Here is a 25,301-nt window from a genome sequence, read left to right as displayed (position 1 = left end):
GCGGGGCCAGGCCGTGTAGTTCGGAGCCCCCGACTCGCTGGACCCTGGGCAGGTTGCTCTGCGCCGTGACCCGGCTGCCTGGGCAGCTCAGGGGCCTGATGGCGGCCGCGGCCGAGCGCATGGACGAGCTGGTGCGGGAGTATCTGCTGTTCCGCGGCTTCACCGGCGCCTTGAAGCAGCTGGATGCGGAGATCAAGGCGGACAGGGAGAAGGGCTTCCGGGTGAGGCCGCCTGGGGAGGGCTGGGGGCGCTGGGGAGGGAATGGGGCTGGCGTCCGGGAGAGCAGATGGGAAGGGGGCTGATGAGTGGGGCTGACCCCTGAGGGCGCGGGGGGGGACACGTTAGCTCCTGAATGTGAGACACCCAGCGTGCCCTCTGCCTTACTCTCTCGGTTTGGTGTGAGATTAAATAAATAACAATGTCTTAGCCATGTACCCTCTGTAATGAGTGTGAGAGATGGGTGCAAGGTGTGGGTGTGTCAGGGGCAGCAGGGAGTGCAAGTGAGGGGATGGGTGTCCCTGTGACCTACCACAAGGTGGGTTACATGAGTAATGAGTAGGCCAGACCCATGGCAGTTTGCTGCTACTATGGGATTGTGGCACTTGGGGAATTTAGTGTTAGGAGATCATTATCTGTTTGAGTTTTTAACATTCATCACTGCAGTACTTGAGTACTTTCTTGAGATGCTAGAGATGCATACATCAGCACAATGAGATCCCTAATGGACTTCATGGTGTCTTCTACTCTTCTTCACTCCCTGGTAGATGCTCTACTTAGGGAGTAACTTCTTTTATCCTTATGCTGATTTTAGTGGAAATGTTTCCTTAAAGAGGGATGACTGAAGGGGTGTTAACTTCACCTTTACTTGTTCCTTGAAATATGTGTTAATTACTTATGCCAAATTCTGTTCAGGCTATGTATTTAGCAGTGACACTCTAAGGGTATGTCTTTACTAGCAAAACCGTGCAGCGCTTTAATGTGGCTGGGTAGTTGCGGCACCACAAGGCCTAAGGCTACATCTACACTAGCACTTTCATTGCTATAATTTATGTCGCTCAGGGGTGTGAAAAAAATACTCCTCTGAATGACCTAAGTTACACCAACAAAAGCGTTCAGTATGGACATGCTATGTCAGCAGGAGACACTTTCCCACCAGCATAGCTATTGCTACTCTTTGGGGGTGGTTTAATTATGTCGATGGGAGAGCTCTGTCCCATTGGCATATAGTGGCTACGTGGGAGATCTTACCGCAGCACCTCTACATTGCTACAGCAGTGCCACTGTAAGATTGCTAGTGTAGACATGGCCTGAGGATGTTTCCCAGACCTGAAGAAGAGCTCTATGTAAGCGCAAAAGTTTTTGTCTGGCTTGGTCTATGCTAGCAAATTATGTTGGTATAACTGTGCCACTCAGAGCTGTGGAAAATTCACACTAAGTGACATATTTATACCAACCTAACCCTAGTGTAGCCAGTGATATGTTGGGCTTCTCCCATCACCCTAGCTATTCAGGGGAGGTGGAATTCCTACACCGATGGGAGAAACTCTGTCATTTGCATAAAGAACAGGAGTACTTGTGGCACCTTAGAGACTAAAATTTATTTCAGCATGAGCTTTCGTGAGCTACAGCTCACTTCCTCGGATGCATAGAATGGAACACACAGACAGGAGATATTTATACATACAGAGAACATGAAAAGGTGGAAGTATTAGCACAGCATCTTCACTAAGCACTGCAGAGGCGCAACTGCAGCACTGTAAGTGTAGACAAGCCCTTTCACCAACAGAAGTTGGTCCAATAACTAGCGTTAGCTCACCACCTGTCTCTCTAGTCTCCTTAAAGAGGAGGGTCTTGCAGTGTATCCTGAAGCTCACTGGATTCTAGATTAGTCTGACTTCCTTTGGAAGCTTATTCCTATAGCTTATTCCTCTCTTCTGAGAACACTTTATCTCTAGCTACCGTGTGGTTCAGCTGGGGTTTTGTAAAGTCTGTTGTTCCAGAGAGAGGTAACTGTTTTAGCAGATCACAGGTGGAAATATGGTTGCTTATGTCCCAATTCACTCCTGTTGCAGTTCAAAGCCTTGGTCTTTAAAGTCCTAAAAGGTCAGGACCTCTCACTGAGGAGGTGGGCAGCCACATTTTGTCCATGGTGTGACCTCTTTATTGTTGACATTCATTCCCAGGCACAGTACATTACAATAATCTAGACTGGAGGTGTCAGATTTATGGATTGCTGTGGCCAAAGCCTTGTTGGGCAGATAGGAGCTGAGTTTCCTAGAAAGCTGTTGATGTCTGCCTATATTGCAGTGCACTAACCCTTTGCAGAACGCAATATTCTTCTGTGACAGGTGCTATAGAAATGCTGTTATAAACTGCAGCAAGGGAGGTTTAGGTTGGACATTAGGAAAAAATTTCTAACTGTCAGGGTGGTTAAACAGTGGAATAAATTGCCTAGGGAGGTTGTGAAATCTCCGTTTCTGGAGATATTTAAGAATAGGTTAGATAAATGTGTCTCCAGGATGTTCTAGACAGTATTTGGTCCTGCCATGAGGGCAGGGGACTGGACTTGATGACCTCTCGAGGTCCCTTCCAGTCCTAGAATCTATGAATCTATGATTATGATCCTTGTATTGTAATTGGAAGAGAATCTGGGGTTCCCAATAAATGTTTTGTAATCTAGATAATTTGATTTGTATGCAGGTAATAAATATATACCCCACTTCCCCCCATCACTATCATGTTTGTGAGCTGACTGCTAGCTAGCTCATAGTTTCATGATGAGTAGGAGACGATACTAATATGACGGGGACATAGGATTGGAAGGGACCTCCTGGGTCATTGAATCCAGCCCCCTATTATGCAGACCTGCCATGTAATCGAGATGGGCAGAAAGATCTGGAGGAGAATCAACAACTTTGACTTAAGCCATTCTTGTTCATTACATTTTAACAAATTATTATTATTTTATATGGACAATTTGGAAGTTTTAAGAATTAAATAGACCAGGGGTTCTCAAACTGGGGGTCGGGACCCCTCAGGGGGTCACAAGGTTATTACATGGGGGGGTTGTGAGCTTTCAGCCTCCACCCTAAACCCCGCTTTGCCTCCAGCATTATAATGGTGTTAAATATATTTAAAAGTGTCTTTAATTCATAAGGGGGGGTCACACTCAGAGGCTTGCTATGCAGAAGGGGTCACCGGTACAAAAGTTTGAGGACCACTGAGATAGACAATATAGATACTTATGTATAATTATACAGAACTTATCTCTGAAAACACAGTACTGGATACAGTCTCGCTGTGATCCACAGGACTAAACATGCTCATTTTCTGTGAATGCCAGTGAGTGTCTGTCTTTCTTTGTCCGAGGCATAAGTGACACCACAGCCTTGTTCTGGGCCCTAAATCTAGATATTTTTATAGATGACCAATTTTCTCTGCAACCAACTATATAGCCATGTATAATAAAGTTATTGAATAAAATTAAAACCTCCTGCAGTAGGTGAAATCCAAGCATAAAGGACCAGCAAGTAACTGTGATTGAAGTATCACTATCCAGTTGCTTAAAAAAAGTGCAAAAAATTAAGTGATAATATCTGCTGGTGAAAAGTAAACAAAAGTGTAAGCAAGTTCAGTTATTGTGTTTTTGTAACCAGCATAGAATCTTTTTTTGAATCTCATGTTGGCCATCAGAAATTAGCACACTGAAATCCTGGTCTTACATCATTGTTCCACATCATTCAAGTGTCAGAAGCAATTTTAAAAGGGACTATCAACATAAGGCCTCTTGTGTTGTAAACAAATGAGCTTCTATGCCTATGTTGCTAATATGCTAAGTCAGTGGTCCCCAGACTTTTTCTGTTGCACCCCACCCCTTACCAGTAATGCAATGTATCTGAGGCTGGAAGCAGAGCCAAGGTCAGGGCTAGAGGCCCGAGCTGGGGCTGGGTGGTGCTCCCTCCAAGCTACCCGAATATTCCTCTGCGCCCCCCTCAGGTGGGCATGCCCCACAGCTTGGGAACCTTTGTGCTAGGTGATTTAGAAGTGAAAGAAGGTTAGAAATATAGTTTACTTGATATGATGCTTTTATTTCACTTTTTTGCATTTTCATTATCTTGGATAAATACAGTTAGTTTCATTTGCAGGTTTTTGTATTTGTATTTCAAACTATGATAATGTTTTTAAACAAAAATATTCCCCTAATGAAATTCTTAAAAGTGTGGAAACATTTCTGATGGCCATAGGTTTTATAAAAGCATATGTTTGGCAGTATTTCTTTTACCTCCTCTGCAATTGAAAGATACTGTAGATGGGTGAATGTTACTATAGAATTGAAAACATTTATCTATTTACTGGCTTAAATAGCTAATGCAAAAAATTCTTTGATTCCAACTGTACTTTTGTACTTACACAGCTTGATGCTTGAGGTTTAACTGTTCTTGTGTAAGTGGAACTGTCGCATGACTGAAACTAACAAACGGACTTTTTTGGTTCCCCATTTCCTTCATCAGGTGGATAAAATAGTGGAACAACTGCAGCAGTTTATTCAGAGTTATGATCTGTCTGCCCTTCGGGATTACTGGAATTATCTCGACCGGCGCCTTTTCAGTCGTTTGGAGGATGTATACCGGCCTACAGTGAACAAGCTGAAAACCAGTTTATTCCGCTACTACCTCGTCTACACTGTTCAGGTATATATTAGTCCATTTGTTTTCAAGATTCTGCTTAAATGGTGTTCATGCAAATAAAAGGAGTAATTACCATATTTGACCTGATAACTCAGAGGCCCTGGTGTTTTGGCTCTAGTTATGGAGGGGTTGAGTGAGGTCAGTAATGAGACAGTCAATGTGTAGAAAGGTTGGTTTTATTTATTACAAGCATCTCTGTGGCACCCATCACTATAGTGTCTGGGTGCTTTTTTCATGATTTAGGTTACAAGTGACGCTTCCCCTGTGACTCCATCTGACAACACCAGGAACTTTACATCACTTGTGCATGAGGAACCTTCTCAGTAGGCTAAATGGATGATAGGAGGGCAGGGGATGTCAAAACCATCAACCAAGTCTTTGGGAGACCTCTTCCCTCCCACTCCAATCCCCTGCTCTGGACACATGTTATGGCACAATCTTTCTGGTGAAAGAGCACTGGATGGGATTCTCTTTGGGTTCCATCAATTGTAGGTATAGGTATTGAGTAACTCGGGACATGTCCTTCGTTGCCCTAGGGGCTTAAGCCATTAGACCTTGTCTAAATACACAAGCTGTACTGGTTTAACTCAAATCAATTTAATTAAACGAGTGTAAACCCAATCATGTGTAGGCAAGACCTTAGTGATTATAACAAAGGAGATCTGATTCAGTGAAAATTTTTTTTTTTTTTTTTTTTTTTAGTGTATGTATTTGGGATTCTTTAGACATGATAGTTTCCATTTTGTTTTGTGTTAACTTGAGTTGCCTTTCCACTGCTCCGTTTGATAGTGCGACTGGGTATTGGGTTTTGCTCTCTGTTCTGAGCTCAGGGTAATCATATTTTGGATTTCTTGTCATAGGAGATAAAAATTAAGTCACATTTTGCTTCATATGTTTCAGACAAACCGTAACGACAAGGCACAGGAGTTCTTTCTCAAGCAGGCCTCAGAACTCCAGAACCAAGTGGAGTGGAAGGACTGGTTTGTTTTGCCCTTCCTCCCCACCCCAGATTCAAACCCTACCTTTGCCACATATTTCTCACGACAGTGGGCAGACACATTCATCGTATCTCTGCACAACTTTCTTAGCGTCTTGTTTCAGTGCATGCATATCCTTTTAGTTTCAGAAGAATACTTGCCCTTATGTAGCTAAGTCTCGTACCCCCTCAACTGGGTAAAAGTGATGTTCTGCTTATTACAGCAACACTGCCAAGAATCTAATGGCATAGAATTCTTTAAATGCTGCCTTAAGACAGTTGCTAAGAGTGGAGGCTCAATAACAAATCCATATCTTTGGTGATCATCAATGGATGTTGGAGAGATAATTGTAGTTCATTAAACAAAACGATTTTATATTGAAGACTAGTGTTCTGTTTGCAGGGCCAGACTTGGCCCTCGCATAAGTAACTCCCACTTAGTCAGAGCTGAGTTTAGCCCAGTGTTAATGGCTGGAGTGTAGTGACCACAGAACTACTGTGAGATGCAGGTTTTGTTCTTGAGCCCTTTTCCTCATTTTCTGCACTAGCAGAGGTTGGCATTGCTGCAGGGTGATTCATAATGGCTCATTGGGAGCATGTACAACCCTCTGCTCATCTTGCTTTGTGTTTTGGGGGGAGTTCCATCCACTCCTTTTCCAGTGTAAAGAAGACTATCATGTCACCAGGCCGAGGGCAGTTTTACATAGAAGGAAAAAAAGGCTAGTTGAGATGTTACATGCTTGTTCTTGTAAGTCATCTTCCAATTTGTATATTAAGTTTTCAGAGTCATAGCCGTGTTAGTCTGTATCAGCAAAAAGAACGAGGAGTCCTTGTGGCAACTTCGAGACTAACGAGGAGTACTTGTGGCACCTGTGAATAACAGTGGGGGGGGAAATTCCTATTTCTCCATGCTAATTTTCCCCCTACTGTTACTCACACCTTCTTGTCAACTGTTGGAAATGGGCCATCCTGATTATTACTACAAATTTTTTTTCTCCTGCTGATAATAGTCCCCTTAACTGATTACTCTAGTTATAGGTAATATGGCAACACTCATTTTTTCATGTCCTCTGTGTGTGTGTGTGTGTGTGTGTGTGTGTGTGTGTGTATGTATGTATGTATATGTATATCTATCTATCTTCCTACTGTATTTTCCACTACATGCATCTGATGAAGTGGGTTTTAGCCCACGAAAGCTTATGCTCAAATAAATTTGTTAATCTCAAAGGTGCCACAAGTACTCCTGTTCTTTTTTTATATTAACAGTGTGTCTCTTTGCATAACAGTTTTGTGAGGGGATGGAGAAGAGGCGGCAGGACTGAGGGGTTCTATTAAAAACAACTCTTGGCCATCATTTTAAGACTATTCCAAGCAAATATCCACATTTAAATCAAGACCATCTTTGGTTTTGGAAAACAGCTCTTTAAACTGTTCCAGGAGACACCCTCACTCTAGAAAGAAACCACTGAAACTCCTACAAGATGTTAGGGCCTGTGTGCATGGAATTAAGACCCTGAACAAATGAATAGTTGTGCAAAGAGTTGGTCTTTGCCCATAACGAAACTAGGAATGCCTATTGGATCTTGGTCTAGGCACAGCCTCGCTATATTTTCTGGAAAAACTAAGCATCATGGGAGAGAAGGTAAACACAGTTCACAAGCTTCAGTCCCAATCCCCCTTCATAGAGTGATGAGAAGGTTTGCCTTGTGCCAGAGTTGGAAGAGCTGTCCTCTTTTTCTAGCTCTGCCATACACTTGTTTGAGCCAGTGAAAGTCACTTAATCTAAGTGGCTCTCCATTTCCCATCAAAAAATGGGAATAATACTACTACTACTTTACATAGGTTTTGTGCGATTAATTCTTTAGTTTTTTTTAAAACACTTGCAGATCCCCAGACAGAGCAATACATTTTGCAGAAGTACCAAATAGGTGTAGTTGAATAGGCCACAAGCCCATTAACAGTCCATGACTTTACCCATGTTTGCTCTAAGGACTAGCACACTTGCTCTGTCTACCACTTGCCTATCAGGCAAAACTCACACGAGTTCTGTACATTAACTTATGTGGAAATGTCTTAGCTAAATGAGATGTGCAAATACTGTTGTCTTGGGTTTCTCTTTAACTTTCCTTACCTGTCCCAGTAATCTTGAACTTTGATGCCGAATGTCAGAGGAGCACTCTCGTACAAGAAGAAAATGATATTTTGCGTCAAAAGGTCAGAGGGATGTGTGTGTATATTTAACAGGATGCCAAAATCAGAGACATAAATGTATTATTTTGAGGTGGGTTAGTGGACTCTTGCTGCTCTTGTTCTGCAGTTGCTTCAGTTTAACTTTGCTTCTTGTTGACAAGCTTCTGGCTTTCAAAAGATTTGTTCAGGCTTTGACTATCTGAGAAAGTTGTGCCAGTTTTCATTTTTTTAAACATTAGTTTTGTTAAACCATTGCAAGCTCTTATGTGAGTATTGTTATTTTGGCTTAAGAATGTCTTATTTTGGGTTATTTTAAATCTGTTCCCAGTCAATTTAAGCAAAACTGAAGTAAATGTCCACATAGCCTTTTGCACCAGTTCAGCTAAACTGGTTTAAAATCACACCTTAAGTTAAACCTTTCTTGTGTTGCAAGATTTTAGTGTAGTCTAGTTCCCCAAACGTGCTAAATAAAACTAGTTTTTAAAGGAACACTGGGAGTTTAAGCGCCAAACTTTACCCGCTGCCTCACAAAAGCTTTATGATCAGATGTTCCACTTCCTGATATGCATATCCTGTTTTACTGGAAGCTGATCTACTGTATTGTTTGCTTGTCTTAAGTTTCCGAAGGATGCCAAACATTGTAGTTTTTGACACTGCTGTTTATCTGCCATTACTGGGGAAAAGAAGGCCTGTCTCTGTGCACAGTACAAGGGCTGAAAACCTTTACTGTTAGGAATCTATGAAGATGGCTAGTGCATGTGCAGGGAGTAATAGAGGTGTTCTTCCAATTTGCTATCTAAAAATTTGTACTATCTTGCACTTCTTTTGTCAGTCAAACTGAAGCTGTCTTTTATCCTTGCCATGTTACTTGGCTTTGTTTGTAGATTGAAGTAGTGTCAACTGTCAAATTGTACTTAGTAAAACCATATTCCTCCCCCCCCCCCCGCCTTTCTGGCTTGGGATATTCAAATTAGAAAGGGGATAGCTTAAATTATTTTATTTATTTAAGCATAGATTTGCATTTTTTGTGAATGAATGGCAGCTTTCCTTTGAAATCTATGAGGAACAAGAAGTGAATCTAGATCTCTCTGATTTCACTGTCTAAGCTGAGTGAAGTACGATAAGTGAACAATATGATAAGAAAACTAGACTCCTAAAATCCCTTCATTTTCAGTCACTTAGGATGTTACTAATAGGTGAGACATTAAATATGATTCTTATCTATGTCCCTCTTCTACCTGAAAAACCAGAAGCCTCATGAAGTACTGGCTCACTCTAGCTAGTTTGCTTTCATAGCGCTTGCTAGCAGAGGGAGAAGCAGCACTAGAATAGCTGTTTGTGGAGAAAAGTGAGGGGTTTTAGCAGGCAGTGATTTCATGTGCACAAACCATTGATTGCCCTCTGCTGCTCTGAATAATTATTCAATATTGAGCCAGTCAGAACAAGTCCTCTTTTTTCCACAACCTACTAGAGTTATTGGACTAACGCTGCTGGGCTGAGAAATGGCACATGGTGTTGATGTTGCTTGTCATTGACATGGAGGGGAATCCAGTGAAACCTCAACTAACTCTGCTCTGTTCCCTTGTTGTAGCTCTTTGCCTTGCAGGCTGAGACCTACCGAATGAAGAAAGAGGAGCCGCAGCAGCAGCAGGAGGAGGAGTCAGTTGTTCACCACAGACTGCCTGCTTATGTGTCCAACATGGATCGATTGGGAGACTCTGAGCTGTGAGTGTCTTGCTAGGGTCAGGTAGCTGCAGGGGATGACAGCCTCTTAAACTTTTTTGTTTGTGCTTTGGTGCTGTGATGAGAGCCCTTTCCCTCCTTTCCACACCTAGCGTGTGGAATGATGAGATTTCATATAGAATCCCATTTGGGTAGGATTTCACCTCTCAGAAATGAATTGTGTGACGCAATGGATTCTCTCCTGTTCTTCCCTTTTGGTGGGGGCCCATTATTCTGTGTCCCTGTCAGAGCTCTGATATTCCCATGCCAGCAGCCATTCTGCCCTTAAATTATAAAAATGACTTTTCTGTAGTCACGGTCCAAAACCACATCTTACCTCAGTGAAACTATACTTTTTGGACCATGACTGTAGTCTCTGAGGGGTGGAGTTTCTGCCTCACATCTACCTATCCTGCTAGCGGGGGACACCCTTTGGCACCTGCCTATAATATGAATGCTGTTCCTAAGTGACTTAGGTTGCTGTTGAGTGAGAAGTAGTGGGTTTTTTTTTCTTCTTCTCGTAACACAAGAACTAGGGGTGACCCAATGAAATTAATAGGCAGCAGGTTTAAAACAAACAAAAGGAAGTATTTCTTCACACAACGCACATTCAACCTGTGGAATTCATTGCCAGAGGATGTTGTGAAGGCCAAGACCATAATAGGATTCAAAAAAGAACTAGATAAGGTCATTGAGGATAGGTCCATTAATGACTAGTGGCCAAGATGGACAGGGATGTTGTCCCTAGCTTCTGTTGTCAGAAGCTGGGAATGGGCTTCAGAGGATGGATCACTTGATGATTACTTGTTCTGTTCATTCCCTGTGGGTCACCGGGCATTGGCAACAGTTGGAAGACTGGATTCTGGGCTAGATGGACCTTTCGTGTGACCCAATATGGCTGTTCTTGTGTTCCTAAGACACTTCTCTGTTGCAAGGGGGATAACCTCACTGCCTTACAGTTCTCGCAGCACTTGCTCACGTGAGCAAAAGGCTCTCTTCCGCACTGCAAGTGACACTCAGAACCATCAGACCAATGAACTGGCTCCAGAAATGTTATTTTAAAGTGTGTCCCTGTTGCCCAGTCTGAAACCAGTAAGCCGTAGTGGAAATTGTGGCTATGCAAGTGATGATGCAAGATTGTCTAGCTGATTGATGTGTATTGAATTAAACTCTTATTTTTTTGTGAGGCCAAATCTTCAAATTTTAATTCAGTTTGCATGTTTACATTTTACAAGATTGTACTAGGAACATGAATTTGGCCACGAGAGCTATTTATTAATATTACTGGGACTTGGACTTTCCCTTTGTCTATTTTATTTGAGTTGAGGCATTGCAGAGTTGGGCGAATCCTTAATGCTGCTGGCAATGATCTAAACAAAGCTGTGTAGTTTTTGTGTGCATGCACAGAAAAGGAGCTTTCAACTGCTTAGAGCTTCATTTTTGAACTTATCAAGTTAATAAATTTTGAGGCCATAATAGGAGATCATTATAATCCTGTAGTCTGTCATCCTGCATAACACAAGCCATAGACTTTTATCCAGGGATTGATGCGTTGAGTACTGAGCCACATGGAAAGTTTTTTAAAGTTCAGCTGTATTTAAGGAAAAGAGAGGGGCAAAAGAAGGAAAAATATTTTCCCATTGTTGCTTTTGTGTATCTGTATGAGGAAAAAGTGACAGCATCCCTGGCTTTTATTGTCTGCATAACTCAAATGACTAAAGTGATTTTGGTCACTCTTTCCTCTAAAACAAATATACAGACCAAGCATGGAAATTGCAGCCTGCAACTGAATGAGTTGAAATGGCTGGAATGGAAGTATTGTGTCATTAACTATAAACACTGTTATGGGTACGGGTTCTTGAAGTCAGACACTTGGAAATGGTACAGCAGCTATCATCTTTGACTTTCTCTTTTAATGCTGTGTCTGTGGCAGGTGGGTGTATGGGAGTGGAGATGCTTTGGAACACTGAGGCCTAAACTTCAATATTTTTTTTTGGTGCCTGATTTGAGGTTTACGTTTCAGAACTGCTGAACCTCAGTAAGCGCTGATGAAGTCAGTTGAAATTGGGGGTGCTCAGCACTGCTGGGAAGGCCCACTGATGTTTCACATTGGGAATCCAAGATTAGTGGGCACTTCTGAAAACTTGAGCCTTAGTGTTTCCAAGAGTCTCTCTTAAGTACCTGATTGGAATCTTCTTAAAGGCTCCCCCAGCCCTGAAAACACCTCCATAAAAGCCTGACCTGGGCACAGTGCCTCCCAGGGTCTTTGAAAGGCAGCTTTAGTTTGTTAGCTGAATTCTAAATGAATTCCCATCGGCTGAGAGTGTTGACACCGTGAGTGTTTGTTTTTGTTCTTAAAACTTGATTTTAGCACAGGGTGGTTCAGTCACTGGGGAATGAATCTCTATGTTTTGGAAACTTAGAAGGAATGTAGTCCTCACTCCTGGGTTATTAGATCTCTGTCCAGGTTGGTGCTCTGGTTACACCCCTTTCAGCTGTCTCTTATTTTTATTTTTTTTAAACCAGTGATATGACACGCAGCCAGAGGAGCACCGCACACTCGCTTCAGTCCCGAGGGGGCTTCCTATCCTCTCTCCTCTCTCAGAGTAAGAAGGGCCCTTCTAGATCAGCTCTGATGACCGGAGTCTCCCCAACGCAGGCTGGTGGGATATTGTTAGGGAAGAAAGAACCATCAAACCATCAGGTAATTCTCCAGTGGGTTCATTGTAAGATGATGCTTGAATAGCCAAGGAGCTAACCTGTGCCACCTCTGCTATTGGCTTATCCTTGAACCTGGAAAACCTCTCCTACTGTCTTGTTCCCCTCCCCGGGACTGAATGGCAGAGCTGCGTTGGTCTGAGAGCAAGCTGGTATTTTGCCTTACGTTTTGCTTTTTGTTCAAAGGTCTGGCACAGTCATTAACAGGGCTCAGGTTTTACAGATCTTCTCTTTGCCTTTCAGAGCACCAAAGGAAAGGAGGTGGCAACAGGCTGCAAGGATGTAAAGAGTCACTTCCCTGGGCTGACAGCAAGTGAGCCTGGCTCAGTACCGCAGCGTCAGAGGCGTCTGCAGGATCATGGGAAGGAAAGAAAGGAGCTTTTATCGAAAGTAACTTCCCAGGTATTTGGAGATATCACAGGTGGCCTTGGCATTGTACAGTGCAGTAGAACTTAGTAAGGCAGATGCACATTTTTTGTAAAATCTCTAGCTTGATGTTCTATTGCTGCTGAGCTGTATGAAAGGTCAGTTATTCTAGCTAATCAGTTACTCTTTTCCCATTCTTAGAATATTTCTGCAGATTCCTAGCAGGATAGAGGAGGGATCTGGGTGTAAAGCAGGAGTTAGAAGAGTTGTCTCTCCTGTCCCCTCCCTCTTCCCCTGTCCCCACCATCTTCAGTGGGCCTCCGCTCTGCATCTTCAAATGCATGATGTTTAGTTCTGATCTCACTTTCTCAGCAGTGATACCTAGTGACAAGACTTCAGTACAAGCTGGTGGCCAGCTGTCAGCCAGAATTTAAATCCTGATCTTTAAAAAGGGGTGCTGTCCCAAAGAAGCTAGCAGCTCTGATTCCAGTGACAACGCTTTCTTCACCGTTACAGCCTGGGCTGTGGAGAACAGTTTGACAGGTTTTCCTGGGAAGAAATGCAGACGCTTGAGGCCTTACCTGTAAGAGTTAGCATCGTCTTTTGTACAGGTTGCAGAACAGGAGCCACTCAGTGAAAAGCTACATTTTAGGCTTTAGAAAACCTGTAGGTCTGTAGTGCCACATAAGACAGCCTTGTGTTATTGGTGCAAACTCCACTGTAAAAGGGGCATGACAGCAGCTTTGTATTTGCTTATCTCCGAGAGCCTGACTTGAGGGCCTTTATGAAGACATGGTAGGGACAGCGGTGCTTATCAGCCCTTCCAGGTAGCACTTCATTGAGCAAGGTGGCACTGCTAGATCATCCAGATCGCAATGTGAACCTGGCAGTACTGGGTGCACCTCCGCTGGCTTCTCAACAAGTTTTCTCTGGCCTTCCTATTTTCCCTGGCTTTGTTTCGCTCTCAGGAAGCTGGTTGCTTTAGGTATAATGTGTTCTTGCTGCGCTTGGATACAAAGGAAAGCTGATGCTGTGTTTTTTCACAGGCAGTCAGTGGTGTTCCCTTCCAAGCTAACTAACATGAATGAGGGTGACATTCTGAGGCTTCTGTTTCACAAGCTCTTTCCAACCACAGGACTGCAGATGGGATTTGATTCTCTCCTGTTGCCCAAAGCAGGCCAATAGTATAAATGCAAAAAAATCCCCAGTTACACTTTTGAATATCTTGACCTCTCCAGGTAATGTTGTAACAAGATGCTGTCTCCAGGTATCTCCAGCTCTGCTGCTTTCCATCTCTTGTCATGTGAGATGGGGGCGGCCTTGTGGGACTCTGGATACCTTTTGTTCAGTTCCTGACTGCCACAGACTACTTGCATGAATATAGATGGATTATTTAATCGCCATGCTTCCGTTCCCTGTCTGTAAAATGGGCGTAATATTCTTTCTCCTACTCTCTCTCTGTCTTGTCAACTTAGATTATAGGCTCTTTGGCTTTAAGTGTTCGTATTGTGCCCATGTGTTTCCATTGGGGGGCTGCAATCTTGATTAGAACCTGCATGCAATAATAAATCCAAATATAACCATGATCTGGGTAATTAATAAAAATTGAGCTGGGCAGAACTGGGCGTGAAGAGGAACATGAGGTAACGTATCTGCATGGGTGTTTGAAACCTTCACAAACTTGTCTGGTTAATCTGCAACTTTGACAGGCTTTCACTAGAAAAATATCAGTTTAAAACTAGAACTCCAAGCCCTTTTTGTAAAAGCTCCCTGACACATGCCATGTGATATGCTCTTTTCTCAGGGGCAGTTGTAGAAAAGCACCAGAGTCGCATGCTGTGACTCTAATAATGCTGTTCTGTCCAACAGAATCTTCTAGTTCTTGCAAAAGGATTTTAGCTACTGACCAGCAACTGTGCCTCTAGTAGTGCAGCTCCCTGGTTCTCTAGTTTGTCAGGATGGATGTGAGTCGCTTGACCCAGTACTGCTGCCTGGCTGTACCTTTTTATAGAGGGTTCTTTCCTTGCTTTAGGGGCAGAGTGTGGAGAAAAAGACTGAGATTGGTGCTGTGGAGGCAGAAACCTCACCTGAGCTGCATACTGAGCAATCAGAAACCTTCACCAAAGCTTCCGCATTCAGCACAGAGGCTGGAGGTGTCAGACAGGAGCAGCCGTTCATTGTTCTGAGCCAGGAAGAATATGGAGAGCACCACTCCTCCATCATGCACTGCAGGTAGTGGGGGTGCTTTTCATGCAGTGGAGGTGTGACTGGATCATCAGCTCCTTGGGATGGGGTATAGGAGCTACTTTAAAGGTAGCATTTCGAGGAGGCTGGTATAGTGTAAGTGCCTTTGTTCCTGGGGGAATGCCAGTGATGCACAGGCAAATGAAATTCATGGGAAAACAGGAGGATGTCATTAAAGGGCATTATGCTTTGAAATTTTGTTCATTCTTGTACTGCACCTGGTATCTCAGCACGTTCAGTTAAATTGGTGCATGTCGCTCTAGCAAAGGAAGACTGTTGAACTATGTTTAGAGAGAGGCATTTCTAACCATGTGCGTAGGAAGGACAATGCTCGTTGATGTTTTCTTCTGTGCATAGGGTGGATTGCTCTGGGCGGAGGGTGGCCAGCTTGGACGTAGACGGGGTCATCAAGGTGTGGTCTTTTAATCCCATGATGCAGACCAAAGCTTCGTCTATTTCCAAATCTCCTCTGCTCTCTTTAGAATGGGCAACCAAACGGGACAGGCTGGTGAGTAGCACATCTGCTTGTGTACTAGAGTTGCTACTGATCCCTAACAAATAGGGGTTACGCATCCATGGACATGTTCTGCTGTATATTATATGGTATCCATGCTAACTGAACTTAAAATAAAATCCGGATAATGTCACATGTCAACGTATACATGGAGGAACAAAGAATGTAGGCCATACTTACAGGATTGAGGACTCCATCCTTGGAAGCAGTGACTCTGAAAAAGATTTGAGGCTTTTGGTATATTCAGCTGAACGTGAGCTCTGAGCGTAACACTGTGACCAAAAGGGTTAATGCGATGCTGCAGTATATAAACAGGGGAATCTCAAGCAGGAGTAAAGAGGTTGGTTTTACCTCTGTATCTGGCACTGGTGTAACCACAGCTGGAATATTGTGTCCCGTTCTGGTGCTGACAATTCAAGAAGGATGTTGATAAATTGGAGCGGGCTCAGAGAAGAGCCACGAGAATTATTAGAATCTTTAGAAAACATGCCTTATAGTGATAGATTGTGCTCTTCATTAAGCTAAATAGACTCAGAGAAGGTTGAAAGGGTAACTTGTAGGTACTTGTGGACTGTAATCATGGGGAGGGGGAATATTTAATAATGGGCTCTTCAATGTAGCAGTGAAAGGTATAATATGAACCAATTCAGACTGGAAATGTGGTGTACATTTTTAATGCTGAGAGTAACTAACCATTGGAAGAATTTACCAAGGTGAATTCTCCATCACTGACAGTTTTAAAATCAAGACTGGATGTTCTCCTAAAAGATCTGCTCTAGGAATTATTTTGGGGCAGTTCCCTGGCCTGAGTTTTATATAGGAGGTCAGAGGAGATGATCACAAATGTCCCTTCTGGTCTTGGAATCTATGACAGTGGATGGGAGTTGTAAATTTAGGGGATGAAGATCAGAAACCTCTACGAGCTGAAACAGGGGAAAGTGGGAGTATATCTGGAACAACTGAGCAGAAATTCAGTGCTGCCTGATTTAGTAGGTGGACCAAAGGACTGGAAGTTGGGGTGCTGGCTCCTGTTTCCTGACTTGCTGTGTGGCCTTGGCCAATTCAGTTATCCCCTTTCCAGAGTTGGGTGGATAACAGCTTTCTCACAGGGACACTAAAGCTTATTTAATTTTCATTAAGTGGTTTGAGACTTTCAGAAGAAAGGCCCTGTGGAAGTGAAGAGCACTACTCCTTATCCTACTGGATAATAAGACAAGGCTTAATTTCTGTGCAGTCCATTTACCTGAGTAACTTTTATTGTCTGTGATTCTATGGGACACAGTAATGGGATTTTACATCATCCCAGTTGGGCAAAGTGGTTGGGAAATGGTCCTGTGACAGAGGAAAGTTTGTTCATATTAAAGAGTGGCTAATGTCTCACTGCTAGGTCTGAAATGCTGTCCAATTAAATCTAGTTCTGCCATTTGGATGTTTCACTTCCCGTGTTCTTACTGAGACTTTTCATGCAAATGCAATCTTTCTCGCTTAGAAGTATCTCCTGCTTATTCCCCAACTGATACTGTGGTCTGAGGATTTTTAAAAGTAATGAGTTGACATCCAGTGGGATTCAGCGGCATGAGAAGATTGTTTGTTTTTTCTTAATAAAAGCAGGGACAGATGCATTAATATTGCTGATCTGTATATACTTGGCTCACTTCAATTGATACTTCTCTTTCCCCTGAACAAAAGGAGGCATCCGTCTCCCTAGCTCTCCCCCAAGAAGGATGAAAACTCGTTCTGTTGGCTCCATGACCGTTTTTCCTTTATGCTAGATTTCTAATCTTAATCTGACACAATTTCTTCTTCCTCCCCACACTCCCCCCCCCCCCCGCAGTGTATATCCTGTTTCTGGAAGATGACTTGTTCCTCCCCAGGGTCCTAACCTAGTCCTGTTTCCAAAGTGGCCACAAATTTACCCCTCTCACTGACACCATGCTTTAGGGGCTTTCTAAGAGTATTCTCCTTTGGAATATAGCCAGTCCCCTGTGGACAACCACAAGGGGATAGGATACTTTCTGCTGGATTCCCATGTGGTGTGGTGGCTGAGGGACAGAATCATCATCTTCTGTTCCTTACTTTCTGTCTCTCTCCCTCTTGGTTTCAAGCTGTTGCTGGGCAGTGGGGTTGGGACCGTTCGTCTCTATGACACCGAAGCAAAGAAGAATCTCTGTGAAATTAACATCGATGAAGACATGCCCAGGTAACCCTGAAAAGCTCTTGCATTCCTCTGTGTGTGGAAGAGTAGATGGGCTTTCAAAGTTTCTCCTACATTCGTATGACTCTGTTACCCAGCCCCCATTTCCGAAGACAGTCTCTGTCTGGTCCTGTGTGAAACAACGGCCTTGTGTAACAGGAATTGTTGATGATTCATTGCACACTACTTCTTGATAGCAACCTACTTCTAGTCCTCTGTAGAGTTTTTTCAGGATGCTTATTAAGTCTCAGAGCCATCACATAGATGTCTGCCAGGAAGATGGACACAGCATTGAAGTGACAAATCAACTCTGCTTGTGGTCTAGTCTAGCAGCACACAAGCAGGACACTTATTGTAATCCAGAGTGTGTTAGTGGGCTTTAATATCCCTAAATTGAGAAGTCCGACATCTTTTGTGCTACTTTGAATTAGTCCAGTGTGAATTGCCTTTAACTAGTACTATCCCTGGTGGCCACCTCATTCTGCCATGACTAATGCACAGCACTCTAAATTATGTTCTTTATACACATCAAGTTCTGTCCCAACACAGAAATAACCCCCTTCTCCAGCGGGTGAGCAGATGGTGCAGAAGGCATGTTAATGTGTGTGCATTCTAGCTAGCAGCACCAAAGCCCCTCAGCACAGATCGTTTTTGCTAGCAGCAAGAATTATCTTGGGTTGGGGGCATGGTGTGGTTGCCATGAGACACATAGGTCCTAACCCTGCATGGCCAGCTGCTGCTGCTGCTCTGAAGGTCTTGCCAAAGCAGCCTTTCGGCGGGGGGGGATTTCTACCTGGGTGATGGGGAGAGCTAGGAATGGTGCTCACTCCAGGCTCCCTCTCTGGGTTTCTTATCCAGAGGGACCAAGCTGACAGTGAGTGCTATGTATTTCAGGATCCTCTCACTTGCGTGCAGCCCAAGTGGTGCCTCCTTTGTTTGTTCTGCTGCAGCACCAAGTCTGATCACCCAGCTGGACCTCGCAGCCCCTGATACTGGAGGGAGAGGCATGAACCAAGTTCCAGGGAAGCTGCTTCTGTGGGACACTAAAACCATGAAGCAGCAGGTATTGTCTCATGTCTTCACTCCTTGAATCTGCTCACTAAGAACAAGGAAGCATTTTTTCTCCTAACCCCCTCTTTAATTAGCAATCTCACTCTCCTCCACTTCCCAAAGAAAACCACAACTGGGTGGGTAACCAGGCTTATTTTTTGAGGGTTCCTTCAGACTACCCTAGCCCCTTGTTGTCTTCTTTTCCCCAGTCCTTGCGAGGGCTTATATGGTTGAATGTTGCTTTCTTCAGCCTCCATTGTCTCAATCAGAGTCAGGTTGCTCCTGCCACCCCCTGTGCTGCCTGGTTAGTGTGTGAGGGTCATGTTCAAGGTTCATGTTCTTCACTTAGCGCTGATGCTGAGGTAGCTCAGCAAACCACAGTCTTGTGAATGCTCAGTGCCCCAGCCTTTGCCGGTTGTGTTGGTCATCAGGCTAAACATAAAGGGATCGACATACAATATATCATTCCTTTTTATTTCTAAAGTGCTGTAGCATCTGGGTGCTTTTATTGATGTACTTATATAAGGGAAGCTTCCCATAGGGGATATAGCTCTCTTGGCTTATCTGCTTCCTAACTTTTTATATGGAAGAGTAAAATTCAAAGGGGAGTCATGGGCCCTATCATCCTGCCCCTGTGACCAGTCTGAGCAGGCTATGCTCAGACTCTGTCTAATAACTGGCAGAAGTTGGTTCCACAGTCTTGGAGCCATGACCAAGAAAGCTCTGACTCAGCCAAGCTGAACAGTTGGTTCTGTCAACTAACATGTCCTGACGAAATGCAGCTACCATCCTGGGGTGCAGTTAGAGGTGGTCATGGGATGCAAAGGTAGGGTGAAAATGAGGGGGTGGGATTCCAGAGTGTGGAGGGAGGGCTGTCACTCTGAAGTCTCGCTAAACAAACTTGATACCTGAGTAGTATCTGTCCCATGGAAGAGGTTTGTAAGGACATAAGCAGAGAATGAAATCCACTAATGGTGACTTTACCTTTTAGCTCCAGTTTTCTCTTGAACCAGAGCCCATTGCCACAAACTGCACAGCCTTTAACCACAACGGCAACCTGTTGGTCACTGGAGCAGCAGATGGAATAATTCGTCTCTTTGGTAAGCAGGGGTCTCAGATGACAACTTTCTCCAGCCTTTCCTAGCTGAACTGTCACCAGAGTACTCCTCAGCGCAATGAGGTACACCTGGGTAATGCCGTGACTAAAGGCAGATGTGACAGCCCCTTGTCTGAGAGCTGTTGCTCAGGGCAAGCATGATTTATTGGAACCAGTTTTTAGTGGAGGAAGTTGGATGCTCCTTGAAATGCCATAGAATCCTTCTTCTGTCCCTAAAAACTGGAGGAAGCTCAGATTGATCTCTCAGCTGGAGAGTGGCACTTCAAGCAGTGCAGTTACCCCTAACACAGCACCAAAATCACATTGATGTGAGCCTAGGCTCTGGAGTAGGGCATGACCATCTGGTCCAAAGATGAGGACTGCCAGCTGAGCTGTTCTCTCCCCTTTCCGTCAGCTGTTCCCAGCTCATTCTCTCTGTATGCTTTAGCCTATACCTGTGAATGGAAGTCTCCCACCCTGCTCAGTGTTCTGTCCTCTGTCAACATTGCACTTGCACTTGCCTTGCAAAGCCTTCAGACTGATGTGATGAGAGACCGTGCTAATGCTAGGCAGAAATGGGGATCCTAGAATGACAGAAATGACTGCTTAAAAGGACAGAGTGCCATCGTCTTCTGAACACACTGTGGCCTCTCTGAGGGAGCTCACTTGTTCTCTGGCTCAGTGTGGCTCTGCGTCAGGCCGTCGGCATGCACAATCTTCCTTCCCTGTCCAAATGAGTTTGGAGGTTAAAAAGGAAGGCAAAATTGCATCTGATTCTCTCAAGTGTCCTTGATCTAGTGACAGATTTGTGTAGACAGCCAGGTGGGCTGTTACAGTAGGCTGCAGCCTTCTCCACAGCTTTCCTCATTGTGCCTCACCCCTCCACAAGAGGTACACCTCTACCTCCATATGACACTGTCCTCGGGAGCCAAAAAGTCTTACTGCCTTATATTGAACTAGATTTGCTCCGCTGGAGTGCGCAACCCCACCCCCTCCCCGGGAGCGCTGCTTTACCACGTTATATTTGAATTAATGTTATATCAGGATAGAGATGTAGTTCTAGCTTTCTGTGTGTTCCACTTCCCCTCCACGCTCCAGGGCAGAATCTTCCTCTAGCTGAAGGGAGGCATTTAAGACCACTACATTCTGTGCTAAACCTAGTGTCTTCCTTTAAGAAGATTGCTGGGAAAAATGCTATCCTGTTTTCCTAAATAACACTCTGGGGGGTGGTCTGTCCTGGCATGTTGCACTGCTGGATGGGATTGCTGAGAGAAGCCATTGGGCTGCCATTGGCAGCCTCTCCCTTCATCTGGTGATGCTCTGAGCAATGGGTGTATAGCCCTGTAAAGCCAGAGGAAGTGTGCTTGGATACTGGGCCTTTGTGGATAGTAGAAAAACAATACATGTGAGGGATCCTGGAGGTGGGGTGGGTGGAAGGGAAATTGGCATGGCTGGAGAATGGGGGACTGCATGGTGGGCAGAGGGAAGGCACAAGACACCCTGCCTTCCGTTTTAAGAGCCCTTTCTCTGTTTTCCCACCTCTGTGCATAGTGACTGTTCAGTGACTGCTCTCCCCTCAGATATGCAGCAGCATGAGTGTGCTCTGAGCTGGACGGCGCATGATGGGGAGGTCTACTCTGTCGAATTCAGCTATGATGAAAACACAGTTTACAGCATAGGAGAAGATGGGAAGGTAGGCTCTGTGCAACCTCACAGCGAGGAGAAGGTAGCAAGATCCTAGACTGGTGTGGTAGTGACATGTTCTCCCTGCTCATCAGCTGTGTTGTCTTTGTACTGCGTACTGCTCCTTCCTGCACTGCTAGAGTGGACGGGCCCTTTATTGTGTATTAACAGTTCCATCCCTGGGGCCGTTTCTCTATCTTGGCAGGCAGGCCAATCCACAAGGGAGACGGAGGTTCAAGGCGGGAATGCTTACTTCTGATGCACACTGGGAGCAGTTCCTGGTGGGTGCAAGCACTGTGATTAGGGCCGGTGCAACCATTTAGGCGGACTAGGCGGTTGCCTAGGGCGCCGAGATTTGAGGGCACCAAAAAGCCCCCCCCAATTTTTTTTTAAATGGTTGAGCAGCCGCTGCTGCTGGGACAGAGAGGGAGTCTGAGCTGCCGGCGGCAGCCGGCAGCCCAGGGGCCCCCTGGGTCAGGGCGCTGCTGCGGCAGCCCAGGGGGTCCCCTGGCCCAGGAAAACCCCAGACTGCCGGCTGCCGCGGAGGCACCCTGACCCTGGGTCAGGGTGGCAGCCGGCAGTCCAGGGTGTCCCCTGGGTCAGGGCACCGCCGCAGCAGCCGGCAGCCCAGGGTGTCCGGAGGGGGCGGCAGGCAGCTCCCGTGGAGCTGCTGCAGTTGTGCCTGCGGACGGTCGGCTGCTCGCGTGGCTCCGGTGGACCTCCCGCAGACACCACTGCTGCAGCTCCACCGGAGCCACGGGACCAGCACGCGGGGCGCTCATGTATTATAATAAGGAGGTAGTGATGAGTGGTTTGAGGAGGGAGTAGTTGATCAACTGGAGAGAAGAGGTGGGTGAAGAGTTGTTCACCTCACTGTGTATTGAATGCATGCCATGTGCCAGGCACTGTAAAGAGGTATAACACAGTCCTTGCCCCAAGGATCTTAAAATCTGATTTCAGTACCTTCCTAAACTAAACCTGAATGTCTTCCCCAGCATGGAGAGCCCCTATCCCCCCTCCAGCCCCCCCTTGGAATACTCCTTTAATTGAGACTGTCAGTGATGGACAAGCACTGATGCCTGTTGCTGTGCTGCTAAGAGAAGCAGCCAAACCCCACCTTCCTTTCACTGTATATGTTAAATATCCAAGCAAGTCAGGTGGCTCTTAGGGTGACTAACCCAGGGGAGACCTGAAGCTGGGAAGTGGCTTATTTGCTGTATTTGGATTTATGAGACTAATGATATTGGCTGTCCAGGCCTAAGGTGCCATCATAAACTGAGTGCATCCAACCATTATTTAAAGCCACTAATAACCATAAATGGAGGCCAGCAACAGTCTGGACCATAGAACAGCAATGGGTGGTTTAACCTAAAACTAAGAGGAAATGGACCATGCCTCAAACTCAGGCCTGAAGCAGCGTTCCCCTACCCAAGAGCCTTCATCAAGATAAGCCTTGTAACATGCCCTGAAGGGCAACGCATTGGCGGGGTGCCTGACCAATGCAGGGCGAGTTCCAGAGCCAGGGGCCTCTGCAGAGAGCACCCTGCCAGCAGCTACCTCTGTTGTATAATGGAGGGCTCCACTTGGAGCATCTGCATGGATCTCCATTGTGGCAGCATGGCCCGGGGAAGAGGCAGGTTCCAGTGATGGCAATTACCTATTGAGGCAACTTACCCTAGGGATGGGCTGGATTCCCCATCACTTGGGTGTCGTTTTACAAGATCTGCTCCAGCTCGGCCAGAAATTAGGGGCTTGATAAAGGGATTGACTGGGTCAGATTCTATGGGCTGTGTTATGCAGATCAGATTAAGACCAGAAAGAAACATTATGATTTAAACTCTATGAATAGTACTGAACTCTGTGATACCTCTAGCATGAATCTATTTCACTGGAGACTTTATCCCCTTTTGCTGTCCTAGTTTATTCAGTGGAATATTCACAAAAGTGGCTCAAAAGTGTCTGAGTACGTCCTTCCCATGGATGCCACGGGCCCCTTCGTGCTCTCAGGGTACAGTGGATATAAGCAAGTCCAGGTCCCACGAGGAAGGCTCTTTGCTTTTGACTCAGAGGGAAACTACATGCTGACCTGTTCCTCCACTGGGGGCATCATCTACAAGGTAAGGGTATGAAAAACAATGGGGAGGATGTTGGAACAGATACAAACAAGCTTCCTTATCCAGAGGCTGAAATGCAGCCTTTTGCAAGAATCCGTTAGTGCTTTGAGCTGGTAAAGGGCCACCACCAACTTGTAGCTCAGGCTGGGCTCACTGCTAAGTCTGATGTTGTGGTGCATACACACTAACAGTGGTGCACAGCAGGTAGATTGTTTTGGTACAAAAGCCCTATCTGAAGCAGTTTTTCCATTCTGTAAATGCCTAGGAAGAATCCGATCTGTGCTGGATGGGATACAGACTTCTACAGGCCCAGAGTAGCTTAGTGCCAAAGTAACAACCAAAGTTGCATTTTGCTGGCTAATTTTGCTCCTTTGCTCTACCTGATGTGCTCTGTGCGTGCTTTGCTGGATCAAGTATGAATTTTCTTTTACTGGGTGCCTCTTTTTAAAGTGCAATAAGGAAGAAAAATGACCTTTTCCCTCCACGTATCTGCTACCTAAAGCCTAAACTTGTCCCTAACACAACTGAAGGACATGGGCCTATTGAGGCTCCTAGGTTATGTCAGGCTTTAGATTCCCATTTGAGCAAGCTGCTTCTGCTGCAAAAACCTGCTCTAATAAGTTCTTATGATCTGTCTTCCCAACCCCTGTTGCAGCTGAACAGCGACGAGAAGATTCTGGAGAGCTGCCTCTCCCTGGGAGGACACAGAGCCCCAGTGGTCACCGTGGACTGGTGCACAGCCATGGATTGTGGGACTTGCCTCACTGCCTCAATGGATGGGAAGATCAAACTAACAACCTTACTTGCTCAGAAACCTTAAACTGAGCAGCACTGATGGGAAAGAACCAGATGTGTTACGAAATCCAGTGTTAACTATAGGGGAACAAACTACATGGAAGAGAAGAAGGTGAATTACCTGGACCAAAACTTTTTTACAAATAGCAAACCACTGCAGATAGGAACCTGCAGCTATGGAACAACGGCTGCACTGAAGAACTGACACTCTCAAGATGACCTGTTCTGGCAGCTGCAGAGCCTCAAGCACCACTTGGCTCTAAGTGGTTGGGTTAGGGCAGGTGGAGGTTACATGCAAATGTAAGCTGAATGCTGAATTGCATTTTAACACAATGGCTCCAGCTGAAAATATCTGCGTGAAACTCACAGTATTCTGTATGTAATCTTTTTTTCTTAAAATAAACTGTTCCCTTGCATTTAACTTGTGTACTTATTGCTGCAATAGAATCATACTGGGATGTTGCACTCCATATGTTTTATGGAAACATGATTATGAGTATGAATATGACATAACTGGAATATGCTTTATGCAAAAGGTCTCTTGTATCAAAACAAAGGTTATAACCTATTGAATATATTCCTCCTATTTGTATGTATGTATCATTATTGTATCTGAAGCTAGAAATATGAAGTGTAACTCTGAGGTCCTATTGTAATTATGCAAAGTGTGGGCCATTGATGGTGGCTTAGAATCTTGATGGCTCCCATTGACTAGAGCAATTGGTTGTGAAATAGGTTTATTTATGGAGAAGGTCCTCAAGGAATCAATTCTGAAGCACTTAGAGGAGAAGAAAGTGATCAGGAATAGTCAGCATGGATTCACCAAGGGCAAGTCATGCCTGACTAACCTAATTGCTTTCTGTGATGAGATAACTGGTGCTGTGGATGAGGGGAAAGCAGTGGATGTGTAATTCCTTGACTTTAGCAAAGCTTTTGATACGGTCTCCCACC

At 44.8% G+C, this 25,301-nt stretch overlaps 1 protein-coding gene across 2 annotated transcripts; it reads left to right on the top strand.

Moving 5' to 3' along the window:
* WDR91 (WD repeat domain 91) lies at window positions 1-24,771 on the top strand. Of its 2 annotated transcripts, XM_030548429.1 has the most exons (15): window positions 1-221; window positions 4,512-4,691; window positions 5,589-5,796; window positions 7,796-7,878; window positions 9,446-9,579; window positions 12,103-12,280; window positions 12,538-12,696; window positions 14,693-14,892; window positions 15,262-15,412; window positions 17,524-17,618; window positions 18,507-18,675; window positions 19,654-19,762; window positions 21,339-21,451; window positions 23,361-23,558; window positions 24,211-24,771. In XM_030548429.1, the coding sequence occupies exons 1-15, from the start codon at window positions 99-101 to the stop codon at window positions 24,373-24,375; spliced, it is 2,265 nt and encodes a 754-aa protein (XP_030404289.1). In that variant the 5' UTR covers window positions 1-98; the 3' UTR covers window positions 24,376-24,771. The 2 variants fall into 2 exon arrangements, with proteins under 2 accessions (XP_030404289.1, XP_030404290.1); XM_030548430.1 differs by lacking the exon at window positions 15,262-15,412 and having other exon boundaries at window positions 18,563-18,675.
* The last annotated feature ends 530 nt before the right edge of the window (window positions 24,772-25,301 follow it).

Source organism: Gopherus evgoodei, chromosome 1 (genome assembly GCF_007399415.2).
Source record: "Gopherus evgoodei ecotype Sinaloan lineage chromosome 1, rGopEvg1_v1.p, whole genome shotgun sequence".
In the NCBI taxonomy this organism is placed as follows: Eukaryota; Metazoa; Chordata; order Testudines; family Testudinidae; genus Gopherus; species Gopherus evgoodei.
The sequence above is the reverse complement of the archived record's forward strand: the minus strand, read 5'-3'. Positions and strand labels throughout refer to the sequence as shown.